At 32.8% G+C, this 24,611-nt stretch overlaps 2 protein-coding genes across 2 annotated transcripts; one reads left to right on the top strand and one right to left on the bottom strand.

Moving 5' to 3' along the window:
- Positions 1–7,825: 7,825 nt before the first annotated feature.
- Positions 7,826–9,844, bottom strand: LOC134281832 (uncharacterized). The gene has a single exon (XM_062764271.1). It carries the CDS (start codon positions 9,644–9,646, stop codon positions 7,826–7,828), a length of 1,821 nt encoding a protein of 606 aa, XP_062620255.1. The 5' UTR covers positions 9,647–9,844.
- A 3,632-nt stretch (positions 9,845–13,476) lies between these two features.
- LOC134281831 (hepatic lectin-like) lies at positions 13,477–22,116 on the top strand. The gene is made up of 6 exons (XM_062764270.1): positions 13,477–13,491; positions 13,997–14,093; positions 14,183–14,251; positions 16,380–16,459; positions 17,874–17,961; positions 21,837–22,116. Exons 1-6 carry the CDS (start codon positions 13,477–13,479, stop codon positions 22,088–22,090), a joined length of 603 nt encoding a protein of 200 aa, XP_062620254.1. The 3' UTR covers positions 22,091–22,116.
- The last annotated feature ends 2,495 nt before the right edge of the window (positions 22,117–24,611 follow it).

Here is a 24,611-nt window from a genome sequence, read left to right as displayed (position 1 = left end):
TAGAAATATATAGGAAAAATCTTTGAAAATCTTCTTCTCAAGCTTATGTGGAAGCATCCTGGTATAATGTAGATTCTAAATTGTTCAAATAATGACCCCCGGGGGAAGGGCGGGGCCACAATGGGGTATCAAAGTTTTACATACAAATATATAGGAAAAATCTTTGAAAATCTTCTTCTCAAGAACCACTAGGCCAGAAAAAGTGAAGCTTATGTGGAAGCATTCTGGGGTAGTGTAAATTCTAAATTGTAGGAATCATGACCCCCGGGGGAAGGGCGGGACCATTATAGGGAATCAAAGTTTTACATAGAAATATATAGGAAAAATCTTTGAAAATCTTCTTCTCAGGAACCAATGGGCCAAAAAAGCTGAAACATATGTGCCCATGGAAGGATCATGGGGTAGTGTAGATTTCAAAATGTCTAAATTATGATCAGTGGGGTAGGGTGGGGATGCATTATGTATAACAAGGGGGAAATCTGGTAAAGAACAGAATGGTCAAAGCTTCTCAGGTGAGCGATGTGGCCCATGGGCCTCTTGTTTTGTTGTATATGATTTAAATAATAAATTTCTTAAATGTTAGGAAATTTTAAAATTATAATGTAATGTGTACCTTTCACCAATCACCTTCCATAATCAATATAAAATTTTGTAACATCAGATCCTATTTCTGTGAAACTTTGAATAAAAAATTAAATGCTTATACGGTTAAACTAGTCATTTTTTTTATTACATATATACCCGTGAAGTTGTTAATTATTTTTTTTTTTACATAAGTGTGTTTGTGTCATCTGTCCTTAATTATGTTCCCCAAACGAAGTTGGGGAACATATTGTTTTTACTCTGTTTCTTATTATTATTATTTTTCTTCTTCTTCTTCTTCTTCCTGGGTACTTTTTTGTCTGGGAGTGATCTTGTAAACTGTTCGTCCGATGTAGGTAAAACCTTTTTAGGGTCAGTAGACATGTTATGTAGATTTGCGGAATCAAGGTCATTTTGCGCGCACGTGCTTGGAAGAGCGTGCACGTGCAACACGTGAAATGACCAATATAATGGATATTGCCGTAACTTTTCTATTTTTTGATGAAATTTTTTGAAACTCATAATGTAAGGATACATTAGAAGTATAGACAAGATAGCATGGTCAAAATAGCAAGATCTCACGCGCATGCACGTGCGCTTCGCTCTGATTGGCTGAAACTAAAGTCTCAATATCTTTCTTGTTTCTTGTCATAATCCTTTGAAATTTTGAACATAGTCCTACATTATGAAGATCTACAGCATGATATAAAAGAATTTTCATGAAAGCATGCGCATGTGCGCGTGCTGCAATCTGATTGGCTGAAACTTTAAATGGCTATATATCCTTTGTTTTTTGACGAAATTCTTTGAAATTTAAAATATAGTCATGCATTAGGATACCCTACAATATGGTATAGAAAAAAGATCATGAAATCACGCACATGCACGTGTGCTGCAATCTGATTGGCTGAAACTTGAAATGGCTATAATTCCCTTGTTTTTCAACCGAACCGGATGGGATTTAGAACATAGATCGATGTTAGGGACTCCTACAAGAAGGTATGGTCATCATGCACGTGCACGCACGTGCGTGCATTTAGAACGAGTATAATTAAAAATACACTTGAATGAGTGATTTTTATTACTTTTGGACGGAATGCTTTAATATATAGTATATTAAAATATATAGATAGTGTAGACAAGATGATATGGTCATAACTCACATGCATTCACATGCGCTGGGGTGCAATGCAAAAATTTGAATATAATTGGTATCCTTTTGGGAAAACGTTGTTAAAGTCAAAAATGCGCCGAGTTTGTCTTATTTAATGAAGCTTACAGGGAATATGGCACCAAAAGGGAGTTGGGGAGCGTTTGGGGAACATCTGTAACGGTTCCCGTTACAATTAGCACTAGTTTAAACTTTTTTGGTTGTAGGGATTATCGGATTGACAGAAGAAAGGACACATTTGAAATAAACGTAGAAACGATCACAACCAGACTGAGACGTTTCGGCAGTCCGTGCATGATTATTTACTGTAAAATAACAGTTTCGTGGGGTCAGTTTTTCGTGTGTTGAGTAAAATCTCTTGGTTTGTGGGAAATTGAATTCGTGGATGTATTAAGTAGCATTGAATAGTTATGTAAATGTATGTAACATTTCTCATTTGGTGGTGGATATGAATTTATAGGTCTCTTCATACCTCGAAAACAACAAAAATTAACCTCCCCATGAAATTTGTGATTTCACAGTATTTAAATATCAAGCTCATGAATGTTGTGTTAAATACCAAATATGTAATAAGCATAATAAAAATACCCTTATCCAATATTTCGACGCTGGCGGAGGTATCTTAGGCTGATACAGAATGTAATGTAGGGTATCAGGAAGGATATGGAGATAACGAATAGAAATCAATCTCAAAGTCCATAAAACAATACAAAATAGGAGCAGAGTAAATACGGACCTCTAGTTTGTGTAGATTCAAGTTTGTTTAAATCATACCCTCTCCCTTTTAAGGATTGGTTGGAACCACTAATTGGTTTTACGTTTTCAATAATAAACTGATTAAAATTTGCTTTTTTCCTAGCCACTTTGTTGAGGTGAGCGATATGGCCCATGGACCCCTTGTTATGTAAAACTTTGATTCCCTATTGTATATTATATAACCCCGGGGGTCATGAGTTTAATAACTTAGAATCTACACTACCCTAGGATGCTTCCACAGAAGTTTCATATTTCCTGGCCCAGTGGTTCTTGAGTAGAAAGTTTTTAATGACTCCACCCTATTTATATCTTTTCTCGATTAACTCCCCTTTTTTGGGGACCTGGCACTTCATTTTAACAATTTATATATTCCTTTACGCAAGTATTCTTTGTACCTAGTTTGGTTATAATTGGTACGTTGGTTCTTGAGAATAAGTTGAAAATGTGAAACGTTTACAGACGGACCGACGGACAGACAGACAGATGGACGACAGACAAAATGTGGAGAGAAAAGCTCACTTGAACCTTCAGTTCGAGTGGGTTAATAAAAGTCGGGTTTTAGAAAAAGAATTAATGACTGGGCTTTGGAATATACTGTTTGAAATGCATAGGGATAGTATTTTTTTTTTTTTGAAAATCTTGACCCCATGTTTACTTCACCGTTCAGTATGCTCAGTGGGTACAAGACTTGCTAATTCTAAAATGAAGTAAATTGATTTCTGTTATATCGAATGGAATTAAACTTCGTACCACAAGAAAAATATGTTTCGCCCATTTAAGACCCACACTACCCAGGGGTCATGATTTCAACAAACCTGAATCTTCACTAAGAGAGGATGCTTCCATATAAATAAAATCATTCTTGCCTTTGCTATTCTTGAGGAGATTTTTAAAAATTTCCCTTTATATTTCTTTGTAAAATTCTGATCTGCCAGTTTGGCCCCGCCCTCCCCTAAAGCTCATGATTTGAACAAACTTGAATCTACATTACCTGAAGATGATTCCATATAAGTATGATTATTCATGCCTTTGCTATTCTGAGGGTGATTCAACATGAGTTTCATCTCTCCTGTCCTAATAGTTCTTGAGAAGAGGATTTTTAAAGAATTTTCCTATATATTCCTATGTTTAACTTTTATCGGCCATTATGGCCCTAGTCTACCCCCGGGGGTCATGATTTGAAAAAAAACCGGAATCTACACTTCCTGGCACAGTGGTTCTTGTGAAGATTTAAAAAGAATTTTCCTTTATATTTCTATGTAAAACTTTGATCGAAAATAGTGGGCCAATTCTAACACCGGGGGTCAGGATTTAAACGAAGTTGAATCTACACTACCTGAGGATGGTTCCATATAAATAACATCTTTCCTGGCACAGTGATTCTTGATAATCCAAATAATCTCCCCTTGAATAAGGGTGTGGCCCTTCATTTGAACACACTTGAATCCCCTTTACCTAAGAACACTCAAGCTTGGTTAAAATTGGCCCAGTCGTTCTTGAGAAAAAGTCGAAAACATGGAAATTTAACGACGACAACAACGATTACGACAACGATCACAGACAACGGACACATTTTGATCTGGAAAGCACACTTGGGCCTTCGGTTTAGGTGAGCTAAAATATATGGGAAAATCTTCTCAATAACAACTGGGCCAGAAAAAACTTAAACTTAGATGGCAGGTTACTGGGGGTTGTGTATAAATCCTAAATTGTTCAAATCATGACCGCTAGGGGTTGGATCGGACCACAATAGGTATTACAAGGGAAAATCTGGTTAAGAAGAGCATGGCCTAAGCTTCTCGGGTAAGCAATGTGCCCAATTGGCCTCTTGTTATTAAGAAATTGTCTCTCTGTATAATTTCGTTTGTTAAGGTTTCAATTTCTTTTAGTACCTACTCTTTTTTCACAGAATAGCAACTCTGAAGTGCCCATGTCTTTCTTTCACGTTCCAATTTTTAAAAGTTTTTACTCAGATTTTAAAAATAAAACTGTCTCTTCACAGAATGTCCTCGTCCGATTGAGACTATTTCACTCAAATACTGCTACTGCTTTTTGTGCACACATGCACAACTCGTTTGTGACTTTTTTTTATTTCTCAAACATTTTTAGAGTTTAGTCAGGGTTTTTCCAGAGTAAAACACAAAATTGCATCGGCATCTACTGCTCCCTGACGTTCTAAAAGGCTTAATTTTTGTCGTTTTTAATGAGGACTACCTATCTTCTCAAGTCGATTTCTTTTCATCAAAACAAAATATAAAGTCTTGCTTTGGAATGCGAATCGATGTAACAATTCTAAAATTGAATTTCTGTTTTTCGTTTTTAGCTCCCTTTAACAGAAAGCCATTATGTAGTGTGTTATTTGTAACTTTTGTAAATTTTGACTTGCTCCGCTGTCCGAATTGCGCATATTTAAATCTGGATCAGTTTTGAATAAATCGTGATACCGGTATTTTAAAAAGTAATACAAATCATTTGGATTGATTTTACTTTTCAAAAATTTCTTCCAAATTTGGATAACACATGGCATGAAATTAAAAAGATATGACAGAAGTCCACGAAGTTTTCAAATAACACTCGTATATACCGTCAATTTTACGAATTATCAAAGAGTCATTCTTAAGAAGTTCTGCAGCTACGTTCTGAGAATCTCGTTCGTGCGACATATTATCTCGTTCGTACGACTTAGGATCTCGTACGTACGACTTATTATGTCGCAGGTACGGCTTAGTATCTCGTACGTACGACTTATTATGTCGTACGTACGACATATTATCTCGTTCGTACGACTTATTATGATGTACGTTCGACTTATTATGTCGTACGTGCCACAATGTTTCTCGTTCGTACGACTTAGTATCTCGTACGTACGACTTATTATCTCGTACGTACGACTTATAATATTTTTTCAAGTGGCAGCAATACGCTTCCGTAAAATACAAAAGTTATATTATAGCCTTTAAAGTGATTAACCATATGTCATAAGGAGAAAGGATGAATGAAATGAATAAATAAATAAATCATATATGTATATCTGTTCTTTCAAAAAGGTAGTTTAAAGTATTTAATTAAAAAACAAATAAAGGAATAAATTAAAGAAATCAATTAATGAAATAATAAATAAACAATTAAGATGTGAAGTCATAAATAAATAAATAATATGTGAATGAATAACTTAATAAAGGAACGAAATGAAATGAAATATAATAATTAAATATAAAAGTTAATGTTAATTCAATAATGATAGTAATTAATAAAATCTTTTCTAAATTCAACTTATTTTTATACAAATTTATGTTGAAGTAAATTGACCTTGCTATAGGTTGCGGAGAGAAATGGCCTAGGGGAGAAATGACTTGGGCGGAAATGACCTAGATAGAACAGGTACTGGGGAGAAATGGTACGGATTCCTATAAACTATATTTAAAAAAAAATAATCATGTGCATTGAAACATTGTCAACATCCAATTTAAAAGTATGAAATGTCCATTATTTAATGATAATGATGTCCATTAAACTAAATGAGACCCAAAATGTTCACATATCAAGGTAATCGAGATATTGAGGTTATACAATAAATAAGGAACTTGGGTTTTTTCCGATTAATTTCTACATAAAGGTTTAGAATTTAAAAAATGGATTAAATGAACTTAATGTATATAAACCAGCTTTATTGGCTACTTTCAATTCTACGTGTATTTAGCAGCAAGAAATTCTTCTCATATATAGAAGCAACAAGACTAATAAGAAATTAAATTGATAGTATTGTTTGCGATGCTTGGTCGTTGACACTAATTAATCAATGCAAGAATTTTACTTAATTTATGTTCACTGAAATTTCAAATGAATGCTGTATGAATATGGTATCAAATCTTCAGAATAATCAAGTTTTACTTCGATTTTATTTTCAGATGATACCAGTATTAATAACATGAACAATTGCAATGAGTATACCAAAATTGACGACTTTAAAAATAAATTGTCATTGTCAAATTGCCCACCTTTGTAACTAAATGATCAAAATGATCCCCGTGTTAAAGGCTTGCTATTTCGATATTTCATATACGGTTGATCAAAACATAAAATAACCGTCTAAATGACCCGTTTCTTTAGATATCATCAATAGACAAAAGTAGGGGTTTAAACAATATTTATTCAGTAAATACTGAAAAGCAGGGGTAACTTGTATCAGAGTCAGATCTCTAAAAATAAGCAGGAGACTGATGTAAATGATAACCGCAGAGTTCACTAACACCTGGTGTTATGTACAAATATGATCCATTGTAACATTCTGCTTCAGATAGCTGCATGGATACATGCGCATAATATAGTTTTTATGCAACCGCATTGTTAATACATTTTGATTGGCGAATACATTGATATTGTAGGCAGTTAATCAAACAATTAAACGACAGATAGATTTTTATTTTAATTCATAATAGAACAATGTAAAATTATAAAACATCTGGTGTATTTCATGCATCAAAACTCAGCAAAATATGACATTATAATCGAATAGAATGGAATGATTGCATTAAGCTTGAACCTGAAATAACATCTCTTTTGTTTTGTTTTGTTGATTTCGTTAAGTCTGTGAATGAGTCACCGATAAAACAGATTTTGCGACTGTTAAATCAGCACTAACTGTTATTTCCTACATGCCAACACTTAATTAATTTATAAGCAATAAGGAAATATGTAATAAATAATTAACTATCTATATGATGCAATTATTATAAATCAGTAACTTTTTTTATTGAATCTTGTCAAAAAAAGAAGAAAAATAATTTTAATGCCGAAAAAATATTAATCTTCGATAAAATAACTAGTTAAACATGGTGTAGCTTATAAAATAAAATAAACAAATAAAGCACAAAATAAAAATAAATGGAATGGAACTTAAAACATTAACAAAATAAATATTTTTACTTATTATGTTGCGCTTAATTTAAATATCGAATGAGTATCATAACAAACTTTTCTAAGATTGACATGAAGTTTACAAACAACCAACGTACGTATCTTGAAAATAAAAGACTTCATTTCCAGTAAAGTTAAAAGGCCACGTACTAAATAATAAAAATGAAGAGTTCTTTCAATAACATTTTTATAATGTTATATGTAATGAAAATCTGCAAGCATGAAATAACGTGTACAACACTCGCATTCAATGTAAACGTATTTAGGGACATGGATATATTATCAATGTAACAATTACGAAAATAGGTGAAAACAACAAAAAGAAAAATTGACAATTACAGTGTCAATCAAGTACAATTCTAAGTGTGATCTGTTAGCCGTTGTTCTGATATACAAACATCATGCAGCGGTGTAATTAAGAAGTGAGTTCATTCTGAACAATGTCACTTCCTGAATAAAATGAGTTGGTTTTTGTTGTAATGAACATTGATAGGACTGCAGTGACCCTACATAGTCCCCACAGATTTGTTGACATATTCCCAGGATTTGCCATGAAATATCTCTGAGGAGAGTAGGTACATTAACCCTGTCATCATAGAGCAGCAGGGTCTGTAGATCCTGTAGAGATTGTTGTGACCTGACTGTGTCACCCAGTCTGTGGTGATTCAGTATAAACAACATGTGTAACATCACTAGAGGTGGGATCAATAATACAGGCCTGCCATACTTGTTATTGAATTGTTCCATCACTAGTTCATTAATGTAAGTGTTCTTATTTAACACAATGTCCTTCATAACAGCACTTCTCATTCTTCTACCCAGAGGTATCCCAGTCATGCACTGTCTGTACATATCTATATTGACGTTATAACCATATATAATATATGGTCGTGACATTCTCTCCTGTGCTTTCTGTAAAATAATTAGTGAGTGTTCATATCTACAATCTCTGTACCAGTACATAGCAAAATACAAAATATCTGACACATAACCAAACGTGCTTGACACTTTAATCAATCTATTTGATACTTTTTTACTTTTGTATTGAATCTTGTTGCGATATTTTTTTGGATGAATACTACTTTGAATCAGGAAATCCATGTTCCGTAATACACATGTTGTTAGATGTTGTAATGTAACTACATGATATGGTGTCATATTGCGAACAAGTATTGTCTTTAGATGTTCCGTGTAAGCTCGGAATTCCCGAAAACGACCAACATCATTGTCAATGTATAGTTCTTTAAACAAGCTGATATCCAATTCGGTGCTAGATATGATGCTGCTCTCGTCTGTAAAAACACTAGACATTGATCTGTATAAGATCGGAAAACTGAGGTAAGGTCTTAAGGTTTCACTTAGTAGAAGGCATGATATCCCTTTACAGTATAAGTCATACAACTGACAGAACAATGACGTTTGTACAAAACCAGTGACTTTCACTCTAAACATGTTGTTTTGTGGAATAAAAAAGTTTGGACATTCTCCAATACGTACCCAGTGTATTAATAATTTAAAACATTCCCAGAAACAAGACAACAAGTTATCGGGTGACCAAGTCAAGAAATGACCACCCTGAAGTAACCAAAATACAACAGTTTTCATGAAATATGAGCATAAAACTGATGAATTATTTTGCTGATTAATAACGTCTTTGAGAAAAAATTTTAAGAGACCATAACACAAAAACTGACAGTGATTCATTGCATACACAAGTATCTGTTCCGCTATAGAGAATGAGATTCTCCATTCGTTTCCATTTTCAGGTGTACTACCGATAGGAACAACATGGAATCCTGCGTTTAATATTTTTGAAAGAACAATCTCTGAGGGCCAACCTTGTTGACGACATCTTTGTATCCATGGCAGTGCTATTGTTGGCCAGTGATTAGACCATAAACAAAAAGCAAAATCTGCTTCTTCATTTTGGATTTTAGTTGAAGAACAAGGGCCATGATTGAAAGAAGAAGCCATTTGGGCTGATCTGGACCTGGAAACTTGGAAATAATTATTGCGGAATAATGTACTTGAAATGTAAACTTCTCCACTGATGAGCACACGTGAGGATATAATTGTTGGATAGCATGATGGACTCATCAATTTAAGTCTGCTGAACCCTTGCGGTAGATCATCACACTCCATCAGCATCACAGTGTGTTGTGGTATACGTAGAGACTGATCTGAGAGGGATCGCAGATTGCCTTGTGGTTCGTTTTCCATAACATAAAGTCTTCATCTGAGGTTTTTATTCTGAATCCCTCACGTGTACTCCCACTCCTCATTCTGCCATAACCCCTCAGGATAAAGAGAGGTTTATTCACAAACTCCATAGTGTCCATCACTTCTCTTCTGATCCTCACTTCTGTAGGACTCCCTATCTCACGACAAAGTCCTACATAGACCACCTCCGAGAGTCAAGATATGTGATCCATTCCAAGGTATTGTTTAAAAAAATTAAAATAGCAAAGATCTGAAAAATAGAAAACAGGTCATATTTTATCGAAAAAAATTAAGGCGCCAATCGACTTTGAGATAATTGTATAAAATTTTATAGCTCTTAGATTTATAAAGAGACAGCCAGATAAAGATATATTTTTCATAAAAAATGTTACGAATTATATATATGTATTAAATCCATAAAAAATCGAATTGACATAGGTTTCAACCTCTTTAGGGTTATAAAATTCTTGTATTTGATTCAAGTTAAAAATTTACAAAAATCTCGAGGATTAAATGAAACCTTCAACTAGACTAAAACAATGCATCTAATTCTTGCAAAAAGATTTACTGAGCTTTATAGTGGTTATAAAAATACATGAATTTGAAAACAGAAAAAGTATAAATACATGGAAATGTTTTCTATAAATAATTATTTTTGAAAAAAAATAAAGAAAAAATGTGAAGGCAAATGTACTGATAAAATTAAACATTTACTAGGGTCAGTCAGTATGGCTTAAACATTGGTATAGCTTTCCTGTTTATAACACATGTTTTGATTAAGATTAATTATTTTCTTAATTGCTATTGGTTGCTGGTGAATAGGGAACAAGGAGTTATATCTTTAAAAAAGTTACTGAATGTTGTTTTACATGGCCGTTAAGTTCACAAATGTTTCCTACATATAGAAACGTCAGTATATACATGTACCAATGAAGGGATTCACATGTACAATTGTAGACCTTCACTCGGCACACAGGACCATTGGACATTAGGAAATCTTAATCGTGACAAAGAACCCCTGTTCTTAAATTCGTATTCAAAAGATCTGGCTTGGGGCCATAAATCTTAATTGACCTTACTTTGGATCTAAGTCTCACTTATTTCAAAGGAATATATAGTGGAAAAGTAAGACAGAAATCAAAAGTGAGCTAAATCTATGTTTTATGGTCCCAAGGACTGGAACTGTTACTTCAAAGTACCAAACACTTACAGCCTTAAGCTTTGTATCGACTTGGGTCAGTCGTGGCCGAGATTTGAGCAAACGCTTTAATCAGAGAACGAGAACTCTATACCCACTGAACTACCGTGACAGGTTGGTCGTTGGAATTTTCCCCCTAAAAATTTTAACATTAATTAAGAATTTTTCAAATTTGTTCTCCAGATTGCTAAAACAATAGTTTCCTGAAGATTAAAAAAGAATTGAATCGGGCCATTTTTTCAAATCGTAATTTACATTGACTCTTCTTACATGTAACTTATAACATGTATCATAATTTGTAAAACTAGAGCATACCGTAGAAATAAACAACGAGAAAGAATTTATGAATTTAAAAATCGGTAGATGAAACATGCTATATTGGCGTCTATCAATAATTGCTTCTTAATTGACATCAAATTTCCCTACGACACGAAATAGCTTATAGGAAGCTTTTAACTTTTATAACATAATAATGATTTGGGCATTACTTGTTTTGTTCAGAATAACACTAAAGTTTATAAACAAGTAATGTGTAAAGCGGAATCATAATAATTTTATTAACTAATGCTCAGCGATAAAGATGTAAGATTCAAAAGGTTCAAGGAAATTCAAATATTTACCATTTAAAATCATTAATAAAATATGATAAAAAAATAGACAAACCTGTTTTTTTTTACGGAAAGGGGAACTAATATGATTAATCCCCTTTCCTATACTTTCGGATTGTAATATTATTAGTTGTTCTCTATGTACTCTTATTGATATTTAAATGATTAAATCTAAAAAAAAGAAGTATATATTTAACTTCTGGAAAATCCCTCATCTAAAACATCGATTTATTATGTTGGTGTATGTACACACAGTCATTTTAAATGTTTTCAGTATAATTATTTACAGAGCTCTTCGTCAAGTTTGTGAATTCTGATATCCGTAAAATTTCGGTAAATATTGAGTTTAACTGAGCGTCCTCAGTATCTTAATAATAAAAAAAGAAAATTAAAAAAAAGATGAAGGAAAAAATGTCGTGTTGACCAGCATTTCCCTCCCCGAGAAATACGTTTAGTAGTGGTAAATAAATAATTTAACATTATGCTCATATATACAAATACATAATGTAAAGGTGGTGGTGGCATCAATTTGCAGCTTTTCGTCAGTAAGCGTTTGCATCTTAATTTGAGTGAAAATATTGCGTTATTAGCAAATTATTTTCAAATTTATTAAAGGTATATGTATAATTTTTCCTTTCAAAACAATTCAATGTAAAATGTTTTTGCTCTAGACTTTAAGTCCAGTTTCAGATATTTTGACACCATTTCACCTGTAGAATTATTCATTTTTATTCCGGAGTAGATAATATAAGCTGATTCTCTTTGAACTCGAAGTAAAAGACCAGCGAGATTACAATAGGTCGCAGAAAAACTTAAATAGCTATTAAACAACAGAAGTTGTAATAAATTTTTTAAATAGGCATATTTTTACCTAAAGCTATTATATAAAATAGCATTTTGTTCTGATAATATAGGCGGTTTAATTATAATGTTACAGTAGTATGATTAAAGAGAATTATTAATGTATATTGATTTGTTTAGAGAGTAAATGAAATCAGCATTTTGATTTTCAAAAATTATGTTTTGCTTTTCATTTTAAGTTCATAAATGTAAAACGTCTTAATTTAATGTGAAATAGGTGGATTTTAAACGGCAGTCAGGCTCATAAGTTTTAATGAAGCATATAAAGTTTAAGAACATAATTCAAGATTTAAAAGTCCAAAAACAATACAAAATAAGACAAGAATAAACACGGACCTCTAAAACATCAAAGGTGGGATCAGGTACTATGGAGGAATAAAAACGGGAAATTCCGTCGTCAATTCATCATATAAAAATGGTCTAACCAATTAGTATGAAAAACGTCAATCAGCATTTGACTCAAATTGAATGATAATTTTATTTTCTGACAAGGTCATTCTATCTACCATTGAACTTACAAAATGATGACATTTTACGAGACTGCTGATAGTCTTAATTTATCAAGTTGTTTGTCAATAATTTATCGCGTTTTAGAAATTGATTATACGTAGAGCATGTTCTTGTGTATCGAATCAATTGAGATATATAAACTTTGTATGCAGGTGATAAAGGTATATTGCTGCATAAGTAAGGGAAATTAACGATAGAAAAGTTAAAATTATCACGTTTACCATAGAAGTTAGCGGTTAGGTTACAATTAACATCTTTTTCTAGTAAAATATCCAAGTATGAAACAGATGTGTCAGACTCTGTGGTATCTTTTATTCAAGCTCACCAGGATATATCGTATCGAGAGAAGAATGGAAATTGTCATTGTTGATTAACAATACCTTCGTTGATAGAGTCGAGATGAAGGCCACAGCAAGTTTTTTTTCTTAAAAAAAAAAGATTTTGGACAAATTCTGCTTCATATAAATACAAAAAAAAATCTGCTAATAACAGAGACGCAATTGGTACCTGTGGTTCCAATAAATTGTTGGACGACCACGTCTCCAGAAATATATTCTATAGATACTGGTTTCCAGAATTTACGCATCTTTTTTGTCAACTTCAGAATACTTGTATTTATAATAAGATTTCTTTTTAGCAAAACAATTTAACAAATGACTAAAGACAAGGTAAGTGAATCTTTATTTTTATTGAAAAAACAGATATAAAATTGCCTGGGTGTTAATTGATCGTGGGGAGTGGTTGTGCATAAAGTTGAAAAGTCGTAAGTCTATAAACAATACAGATTTAGTAGTGGAGCAAATACTGACCAATAAAACATCAGAAGTTTAATGGAGTGACGTGGAAGCATACGGAGGTTAATTGATTTTCCCAAAATATTAATGGGGTAAAGTAGGAATTGTTTGAGTATATCATAAGATATTTCAATCCAAACATTTTCCTACGGAAAATGCATTAAAGACCACCGACCATTTGAAAAATGTCAACTTTAATTTATCAGTACTTCGATAAAGTACACTCTTCATTTATACGCATCAAAACAGATTCTGTCTTTATTAATTTCCATGCGGATAATACATATGTGTAAGATTCAGAAACCATTTAGTAATTTAATATTCATGGAGTACTTTTCAAAAGTGTATTTTCTAACTCTCATTATAAATTTTGTTGAAGGTGGATGCGAGAAAAGATTTGTGCATTATCTTACAGTTTACGGAAAATCAAATTCCTCCCGAACCTATTCTCTCTCTGAAGCTAAAAACCTCTTTAGGTGTTGTGTTTTATGTACAGAAAACCAGTTTTGTGTGGAATTTCTTTACAATTCATTGAACAGGCAATGTCTACAATTATTTTTCTCAGAAAGGGAAGACAACTCCTACACCGACCAAACTCCACAGACAGGTTTAGACTTTGTTCACTTCCGTAAAAGTAAGTAAGCATATTATTTATATATTCTGTGTACATAATGAGTCAAATGCTGACTGATGTTTTTCATACCAATTATTAGTCCATTATTATTTATACACTAAATTGACGATGGATTTTTCCATTATTTCCTGACCATGACAAGGAGCACACGGCGGGTGTTACCAGTCAGCAGGGGATGCTGAATTCCTCCATGGCACCTGATTCCACATCTGATGTTTCGGAGGTCCGTGTTTGCTCTGCTCTAATTGTGTATTATGGACTTTGAGATTCAATATTGTTCGTTTTCTCCATATCCTTCTTAAAATTGTACAGAGATCGCCTGGTAGCATTTGACTTAATAAAACTTTTCATTAATTGACAACGCCTTTATATTTACAACAGAACTTATCAAATATACTATTTTAAGACAGGCTGTTAACATCATGATCAATATGTCATTTATAAAAATATTTTCTCATAATTTTAATGTTTTTTCATAAATAAATTAAATTAATTTTACAAAAGGTATCTTTTTAGAAAAATAATCAAAACAATTTTCGCTTAGAGAAAATGATAATATCACTTTGATATTTTTTTTTTGATTTTTTTTTTTATTAAAGATTAACAGCAGATGAAGAATTTGATAATGGTGTAATAATTAAAGCAATATGAGCTGCATTTTGGAAGATTTTATTTTGTGATTAAAATGTGTTATTATGATAAATTTGTATGTAATTTAATCCTGTTTGGTCAATTAGACTAAAATAAAGCATTAAATTTTTTTCTGAAGAAAAACTTCTTTGCAATCGAATATACAGCATTATATAAGGAATCATTATTGACAAGACGACAATAATGCAATTTTGATTCAATCAAAGCTCATAAATACCTTTTACATATACATGGCAAATATGAACAACAGAAGTTTATAAACATTATTTTTTCTGCCATTCGAATAAGTATTTGCAATTTTGCAACAATAAATCCCAACATCAAAGTTGCAGCTCATATTGCTTAAAGATATTTATGAAATAGTGAAAAATTACACCTCTTCAATTGAAATTCAATGTAGGTTCACATATTAATTTAAATTGAGTTTAAGAGCAACTAAACGGTATTAATTTGTTTTCATTATAGGTACAATGTATTACTTTTTGATGAGTCAACCATATAAAGATAAATTCTTTCCCTACAATTGATGAAATCTGAAAGTTAATGAAAGAAAACGTTTGTGACATATGTGTTTTTGGGGGTAAAAAAAAAAACACCTTCTATTATAAATATATGCAAGAATAAAAGCAGATAATCTCGCAAAATTAGGCAAAAAAATTAAGATCTAGCGATTAAAAAGCGAATAACAGAACTATAATTTTATATGCGAGCATATAACGCATATTAATAGTTTTATAATATGATCATTTCAAATAAGCATGGGTTTAAATAACAGGTTAAATAAGACAACGGTAACATAAATACATGTTTCCATACTATATGAGTGTTGATATACAATCATCTCCTCGTTTGTAGGTCATTAAATAGACAATCCGATAACAAACTCACAAACTGTACCGAATATCAAAATTACACAGGCAACTTCGACACATATGATCCATATATGTGAATCTTATTTAAGAGGGATATGGCGATAATGATCAGTATTCAATATTAAAATCCATAAAAGCAATGCAAAGTAGGAGCAGAGCAAAGACGAGCCTTCGAAACATCAGAGGTGGGATCAGGTGCCATGGAGTAGTGAGCATCTCCTGCCGACCAGTCACACCCACCGTGTGCTCCTTGTAATAATCATATGATTGGTACCATATGCGAATCATAAAAAGGGCACTATATGTGAACCATATGAAGTAACACATTTGATTCACATATGATACATATACGATCCTCATATGAAAAGTTATGCAAATGCGTATCATATGTGGCGAAATTGCCTATGATATATATTCAAATAACGGACAGTATAAACTCTTTGTTCAAACGCTTTACCATATACTAAATACAATTTACAGGTTAAGAATATCTATGATAAATTCATTACTCTACTGATGAATGAGAAGTGTTATAAGTAACAATTAAAATGAACTCACTGATTAATGTGAAGTGTTATATGTAACAATTAAAATAACATTAACAGGCTGTAAGCCGCCATGGACTGAATACAACCACCATTGTTACTTGAAAGGTCAGACGGAGGTCACGTGGGCGGAAGCTAAGGTAAGTTTTATACGTCGTTATTCTCACGATTTGATTGGTCAAAAACTTACCGAATAGGAATAGGAAATATTGCATTGTATATTTACCCTTTTATGTAAAGAATAATATTTCATTTTAACGATGTTACAAGAAAAGATGAGTGTAGATCTATATGCATTTGTCTACCGTGTTTGCTCTGCTCCTGTTTTGTATTGTTTTATGGACTTTTGATCTTGAATACTGTTCCTTATCTCCATATTTTGCATCTACCCCTAATTTTCAATTGCCTAAAATGATTTCCCGTACATAGTAGGAAATATTGTCATATATATCAACAAAATATATCAAATTTCAAATTATATATGTATACGGTAAAAGAAGTATTTCTGTTTCTAAATAAATATATGACATTTACTTCTGATTTGTATATTCGAATGATGATGATTTTTCAGCTAAAACATTTATATAAGGTGTTAGAAAACCCCTGCCCAATGCCTGTATAAATTCGCCACAGTACAAGTTGTGATCTTTTTAGACGGTCTTTTTTTAAATTATAAAATTGGTATATCTTATTAAAAAAGTAACATTTCCTATTTTCATGTACATATGTTAACCAAAAAAAAAAAACCGTAAATAAAATAATTTGCCATATCTCATTCTTTAAAATTTTAAAGACTAACCGACTGTCAACTTATGTCGACGGAGATGACTCCTTTTTTTTTTCTATTCGTCAAATTATCTTCGATACAGCTTTATGTAGCAGTACTGTATACGTCTGTTTTTCGTTCCACTTTCTTTTTGCTAATTCACACGTGCAAACAATATTTGCCCTCATGATAAATTTGCCCCGTTAATGTTCTGTTTAAGAAATTTTACATCTTTTAAAAATAAATCCCGTTTCAAATTTGCTCAACCAAATGTAGGGCGAAAGTTGCGAAAATGAACCGGGGGATGAAATTCACTTGTAAACAGTACTGATTTCACCTTTTATACGAACCGTCAAGGTAGCTCGGTCATCAAGGTAGAGGAAGTTATTGGGTCAGCGGAATCCAATTTAATTTGAATCCAGTTGATTCTCTTAAACTGAAATATGTGGAGATAACAAACAGTGATTGATAAAATAAGATAAAGTTAGAATTCTGTAAAGAGGGAGTAAAACACAAAACCAGTAATATATCGAAAGTAGGTTACTATAACGAAAGTAGGTTACTATAACGAAAGTAGGTTCAGCTAGGCATCAGAGAGGCCTACATAAATAGGCCTTGATAATTTATAAAATATAATAATTTAGTCAAAATACAACTAGATGATAAAACAAATTGCCAAAACTAAATCACGTTAAGAATCCAAGAAGTTAGTAAATGTTGACTTTAAACTACGTTGTTTAAAGCTTTTAAACATCAGCGAATTTGACAAAAAACTTTTTTTCCACAAGGCGGAATGTGAAGACATGTGCTCTCATCTGGTGGTCATTGACAACATGGAGGAATCAAACTGGCTCGCTAAGGCGTTTCTTCGAAAAAGTAAGTGGTTTTGTAGATTACTAATGAATTTTATTTATTATTGCAGAACTACGCATAAAGAACTACGTACTCTAACTCTTGATTCCCGCCTACATTTTGCACCCATTATATTCAATTTTAATGGCAATTTGGTCATTAAATCTTTGTTTAATACAAAGAACACTTCTATGGTAATTGATTAATCATTTTAATTCCAGCGCTAGATAGTAAATTATCATTAATTTCAGCTCTCGAAAAAAGGGGGGTAGACGATATTTTCTAGTGAAATCGAACTTTAAAGAATCACCATATTTTGAAATAGTTTTAAATATGACAAAATGTATCTCATATCTTTTCATATGTTTTACGCAAATAAATAAAACATATATAAATTAATAAAATACAATTATTTAGTTGTAAATAGCTTTAAAATTGTTGAAAAATCAGCATTTTATCGTTTTTGTCTATAAACATATGTCCCCCCCCCCCCGTGAAACACAAAACGCGTTGGCATAAATTTGTAAAATGACAGTCCATATAACATGTAAAAAGGAATGTTTGTTTCACGCTGGAGAAAGATGTTTTAAAAATATTTTCCGTTTTCCATTATACAATTATTGACTTTTGATGAGGTCTACTCGTGACTATACAGACCTGGTCAGGTATTGGTTGACCGAGGCCGAAGGCCGAGGTTAACCAATACCTGACCAGGTCTGTATAGTCACGAGTAGACCGAATTCAAAAGTCAATAACCGTTTTATTAAATGATGAGGAATTTTACAACACTGCTGACTCTTTCATTCTTGTCTCCATCAAATATAAACATCCATAATGTAAAGTGTAATTACACTTTTTACATGTTGATATACTTCAACAGCTAAACAAATATTAGTTAAAAAGTTAAAAACAATATTAATAAACAATAAATACTCAACCACTTACTTTCAAAAGTTCGTAATCTCCTTGGTTGTTTACATTCACACCGACACATGCTTTGAAACACTCAATCTGATTGGTCGAAAAAGCTGTAAGTAAATCTATGGTTGGTCGAGAGGGAAAACCCGAATAAACCTCCCAGAACGTCATTTGAGGTGAACTCACTCTGAGGTACACACCAGTAAATGGCGTCTAGACCAATCAGAGAGCACCAAAATTCCTAATCATTTAATAATGATTTATATAGTGAAAAACTCAAGTTTTACCAAAATTATAGAGTTATCTCTCTTTGGTATCCCAAACAAATAATGTTTTATTAAAATTCATATAAATATCTATAAAAATTTTGAAAATCATTCGAATATGTTAACTTTTGAGAATTGACTTAGAGGTAGGCGGGAGAACAATACTATCGTTCGTGGTTCTTTCTGCATGGATGAATTTCATTCTCGTGTATACATTTAAATCTTTCGAGATAATATTTTAGAATAATAATAACAATTCAGGTATTTTTCTTCTATTTAATCTCAATACTGTAAACCAATTATTATCCGCATCATATTTTATTTGCGATTGGTAAGTTTAAAATCATTCCGCAACGATTAATTTCTGCGACCGAGGAAACATTCTCTACAAATCGTGAGGAACATTCTCTACAAATCGTTACCCCGTGGGGTTCCGGGTTAGAATAGGTCCTCAGTACCCCCTTGCTTGTCGTAAAAGGCGACTAAATGGGGCGGTCCTTCGGATGAGACCGTATAAACCGAGGCCCCGTGTCACAGCAGGTGTGGCACGATAAAGACCCCTCCCTGCTCGAAGGCCATAAGTGCCGAGCATAGGCCTAAATTTGCAGCCCTTCACCGGCAATGGTGACGTCTCCATATCAGTGAAATATTCTGGAGAGGGACGCTAAAAAGTATACAATCAATCAATCAATCAATCTACAAATCGTAAGCAAAATGAATGTTTCACGGCGATTAATAATCGCGAGTTAAAGGAACTCTCTGATATTTCTCGCACGCGAATAAAAGTTGGTTAACAGTAAATAAATAAATCTACAGAGAAGTGTATCAATTTTTTCAACTTCAGCACAATTATCATCGATTATTTTCTTTTCGAAGACAGTTGGCCATACACGTCTTCCTAACGCCCTTTCCTATGTCATTCATGACACGATAATGAGCAATGAGCTGGATACTTCTTAACATAATATTTGTCTTGATGGACATTTTGTCATTTGTGATATTACGAAAAATCTCGGTAGGTACGTATGCATAAAATTCCAAATATCGGGTAATGTTTCATACGAATGTCTGGAATAATTATTTTACTGACGGGATAGTGGCTTTTTAGCGGCACATTTTAGGCTGAATAGATTTTAATAAGTTCTACGGTGCGACCGTTGGGCGAGCGCAAGTATTTACTATCAAAAACCTTTACAAAGCTTTTACATGCACCACCTTTCCTCAGTTCATCAAAAAAGAAGAAAAGAATTAAAAGAAATCACTTCCCAGGCATCGGGATCGAGATTCCGAACTTTTCGGAAGTTTCCTACAAAATCGGAAATATCCGAGCCGTGACTTTGACGTCAAATAAAAAGTCCTGTTGACTCTAAACGCAAACGATAGTTTTGTGGCATGGAGATTACATTAAATCGTTGTTTGTAATTTTTTTTTCAAGAACGTTGTTGCTATGTTTTAGCCACTATGTTGCTATGCACCGCAAAGGATTACTGGGAATTTGGAATTTTTTCACGCGGTGAGATAAACGCGAGCGGTGCTTCGCGCCGCCTTGCTGCGCTCGCTATTATTTAATCATTGTTGTATGTCTTTTTATGAAGCCCTTCATCTTAAGACCAAAATGGTCTGAAAATGGCCACAACTGTCCAGCCCTCTTAAGATGATTCTATTCCATGACATTTTGATATAAATTTAGCGCAACAGCTATCATGTGAAGTAACAATTTAATCTAAGTTTTCGTATAGAATAGGTTAACACAAGCCAACTGTATCTTAGAATTAATTATTATTTATACTTAAAAATATTTTTAACAAAGTGGTTATATTGTTAAGTTTGTAAAAAGTTTAAGCATTGCTAGACTGGTATTTTGTTGCTCGTCTTAGGTCTCAATTTTTATTTATTTTAAGTAATAAGATGTTTGTCACCCCATCCCACTCCGTTTTTATGGACTTGTTTACATGAACACTGGAAGACGAAAATATCAAAGTGCCATGGAGTGATAATTTTGCTTCGTTCTTAGCATATATTGTTATACGTTTTATCATTCAAAGCCCCGTGGGGATCCGGGTTAGAATAGGTCCTCAGTACCCCCTTGCTTGTCGTAAAAGGCGACTAAATGGGGTGGTCCTTCGGATGAGACCGTATAAACCGAGGCCCCGTGTCACAGCAGGTGTGGCACGATAAAGATCCCTCCCTGCTCAAAGGCCCTGAGTGCCGAGCATAGGCCTAAATTTGCAGCTCTTAACCGGCAATGGTGACGTCTCCATTTCAGTGAAATATTCTGGAGAGGGACGTTAAACAGCATACAATCAATCAATCAATCAATCAATCAAAGGATCTTTACAATATACGAGGGTTGTCCAAAAAGTCGTAGACAATGTTAATAACTTTTTCAACACGCAACCAATACTAACCAAATTTTGCATAGACATAATACATTCAATGTTCTTTTAAATTCTGAATTCTTAAATATATATCTTTCATAATAACAGTAGTAGGACGATTTATATGAAGGCCGATATGGCTTGTCGGCGCTCGACCAAAATTTGGAATAATTGACGCATACAACTATAACATTTGTTTTTATTTCTTTGGTACTATGCATATATAAAGTCACAGGGACTGACCTCACTCCGCTGTAATTGGCTAATTATTAGTAGCGTATGTCACTTTATCCGTGTTTTATTAAATTTATTCCTTGTTATAACATGATCGTTGTAGACAACTGTCCTACCGACATATTTGCTGACTGTACTGCCTGGACAGGCGGAAATGACCTTGAAGTTGAAGGTCAATATCGCTGGAATAACTCCAATGTGACTATGATCTTTACCTATTGGTCTCCCAACGAACCAAGCCTCAGTAAACCATCAGCAGCTTACACCAGAGACTGTATTGATCTGCTGAAAACTGCCAAGTGGAATGATAGGCCATGTTCCTATCTTAATTCTTTTATTTGTGAGAAATCTTATTAACTTTAGATAAGATGTACAGCGTATGTCACAAAATTGCAAACTGTGTCTAAAAATAAATAGGGATTTTTTTTAATGACTAATTTTTTAAATATGTATATATATTTTAGATTTCTACTTTCGGTCTAAATTTGACTTATTTCTTTTGAAAAAAACAACAACAATTACCACCGTGAATATGATTTATCTTCTAAATTTTAGTATGATAATTAAATTAATTATATCAATATACCTATTGATAATGTCCTCTTATTGAAGTTTGTTTGATACATATTCAAAGGCGTCTATTCTCAAAGAATCTATATTAAAGAAGATTTCACACCTTGAATTTATTACAGATACATCACATAAATATGCAATCGGGTAGGACTTACTTAGCTTTTAATGACAAAGAGTTTCCATTCCTGGCAGCCTTTTTTCCAGAAATTGCAATAAAAAAGTCGTGGTTTTAAATATTCCATGTGTTTTGACCAATTCTGAGCAATAGTTATTTAATGTACCCGGATGTATTCTAAAAGCATTTCTTACTGTTTCATTCTTGCATCAGAATTCTGGTGTTTTGAGTTTTAAGTAGTCAAAGAATATTTTTGTATGACATATTTCATCATTCATTTAGCAGTTTTAATTTTAAATTTTGTACCAGCGGTATGTAATACAAATATTTATCATTATTTTTCAAGTGAACATATGTGAAAATTAACTGCCTGTCAATCATACTCTAATATTTCAGCAATAGATTATTCTCTTTGTTAACTTCTATGTGTGGCGGAACGGTCTTGTGTTAAGATAAACTGTACTATGTAAGTGTTTTAAGATACACTTTACTATATAATTGTACTTCTAACAACAAAATGGGAGAGGATTTTATAAATTTTTGGAACTTGTTACCAATCTATTTGACATGTTGTCAATAGAATATATTCAAAACAACTAAGTGCACAGATATTTCTCTCTTCAAAGAGCGACATCGACTCTCTTAATTCAAATCAGGATCAGGTAAGAGTATTGATTTAAGTTTCCGAAGATGACAAATATGAAAACTTACATTTCTAATATTAAGCCTTATTTGTTTAAAGAAATACATGATGGGTTGTACAATAACCGACGCATTTGTTATTCTAAATGGAATATTGAATAGAATATCTGTTCATGATTACAATAGTCTATGCATTGAAATTTTGCAATTACTTTTCCATTGTTTTATCTAAATCTTATACGAGTCCAAGTGAGTCGCAAGCGTTTTATTTTTTCTTCACGAACACGTCAATAGATACAGGTAGAAAACATGAAATACATGTACATTAATTTGTGTAAGTGGAAAGGGAAAACAAGATTAAATTGAATTAATCGATATTTTTAGGCCCTATCGCTGTACTATTTAAACATTCTATTATGAACACATTTAAAATACTTAAAATACTTTTCATTTGACCGTTTTTATAATGGTATTTTATATTCTGACATGTATTTGGTGAAGCAAGGAAATGTCATACATGTATGTTGCATTACACTACAAAAAAAGGGGAAAACAATTTACTCTCACAAGATCCACGGTATCGTAAAATTCATTTAACATGAAAGTTAAACATTGTAAAATGCAATTCCAAAATTTTATGTTTAACATTTTTTTTTCTATTCATGTCTTGCGTTAGATATGGTTATATTAATCCTAATTATCAATTTGTGCCCATGTTTTATTGTACATCACATCAATCCAAGAGGAAGAGAATTCTTAGCAGTGTCGCCTCTTGAATTCTATGAAATGGTTTTTGTTGTAATGAACATTGATATGACTGCAATGATCCCACGTAGTCCCCACAGATTTGTTGACAGATACCCAACATTTGCCAGGAAATATCTTTTTGAATGACTGGTACATTGATCCCGTCATCATAGAGCAGCAGAGTGTGTAGATCCTGTAGAGATTGTTGTGACGTCACTGTGTCACCCAGTCTGTGGTGATTCAGAATAAACAACATGTGTAGCATCACTAGAGGAGGGATGAATAATACAGACATACCTTGCTTCTGTCTGCTCCAATGCTCTATAATCAATTCAGAAACGAGATGAAATCATTGTCGAACATAAAATCTTTTATCACAGCTTTCTTCATTTTTTGCCTAAAGACATACCAGCCACTGTCTGTACATATCAACATTAACATTATTAAGATACATTATATATTCGGGTGACATTTTCTCCTGGAATTTCTCTAAACAACTGAGTGAACGTACATATTTACAATCTTTGTACAAGTACATAGCAAGATACACAACCAAACGTACATGACATTTTTAGTAAAGTATAAGATATTTTGTCAGCTGTGTATTGAATCTTACTACGATATCTATTTGGATAAATTCTGCACTGATTCATGAATGCAACTTTCCGTAACTCAGTTGATGTCAAAAATTTTATTGTAACTAACTGTCAGCCGTCTAGTTATTATTGTCTTTAGATGGTCCTTGTAAACTCGAAATTCATTGTCTGAACATATTTCTCTACTATATAAGCTGATATCTAA

The sequence above is a fragment of the Saccostrea cucullata genome, unplaced genomic scaffold, assembly GCF_032062105.1.
Source record: "Saccostrea cucullata isolate Sc308-1 unplaced genomic scaffold, CSIRO_AGI_Scuc_v1 ctg5622, whole genome shotgun sequence".
NCBI classification, from domain to species: Eukaryota; Metazoa; Mollusca; class Bivalvia; order Ostreida; family Ostreidae; genus Saccostrea; species Saccostrea cuccullata.
This window is presented reverse-complemented; position numbering and strand designations above follow the sequence as displayed.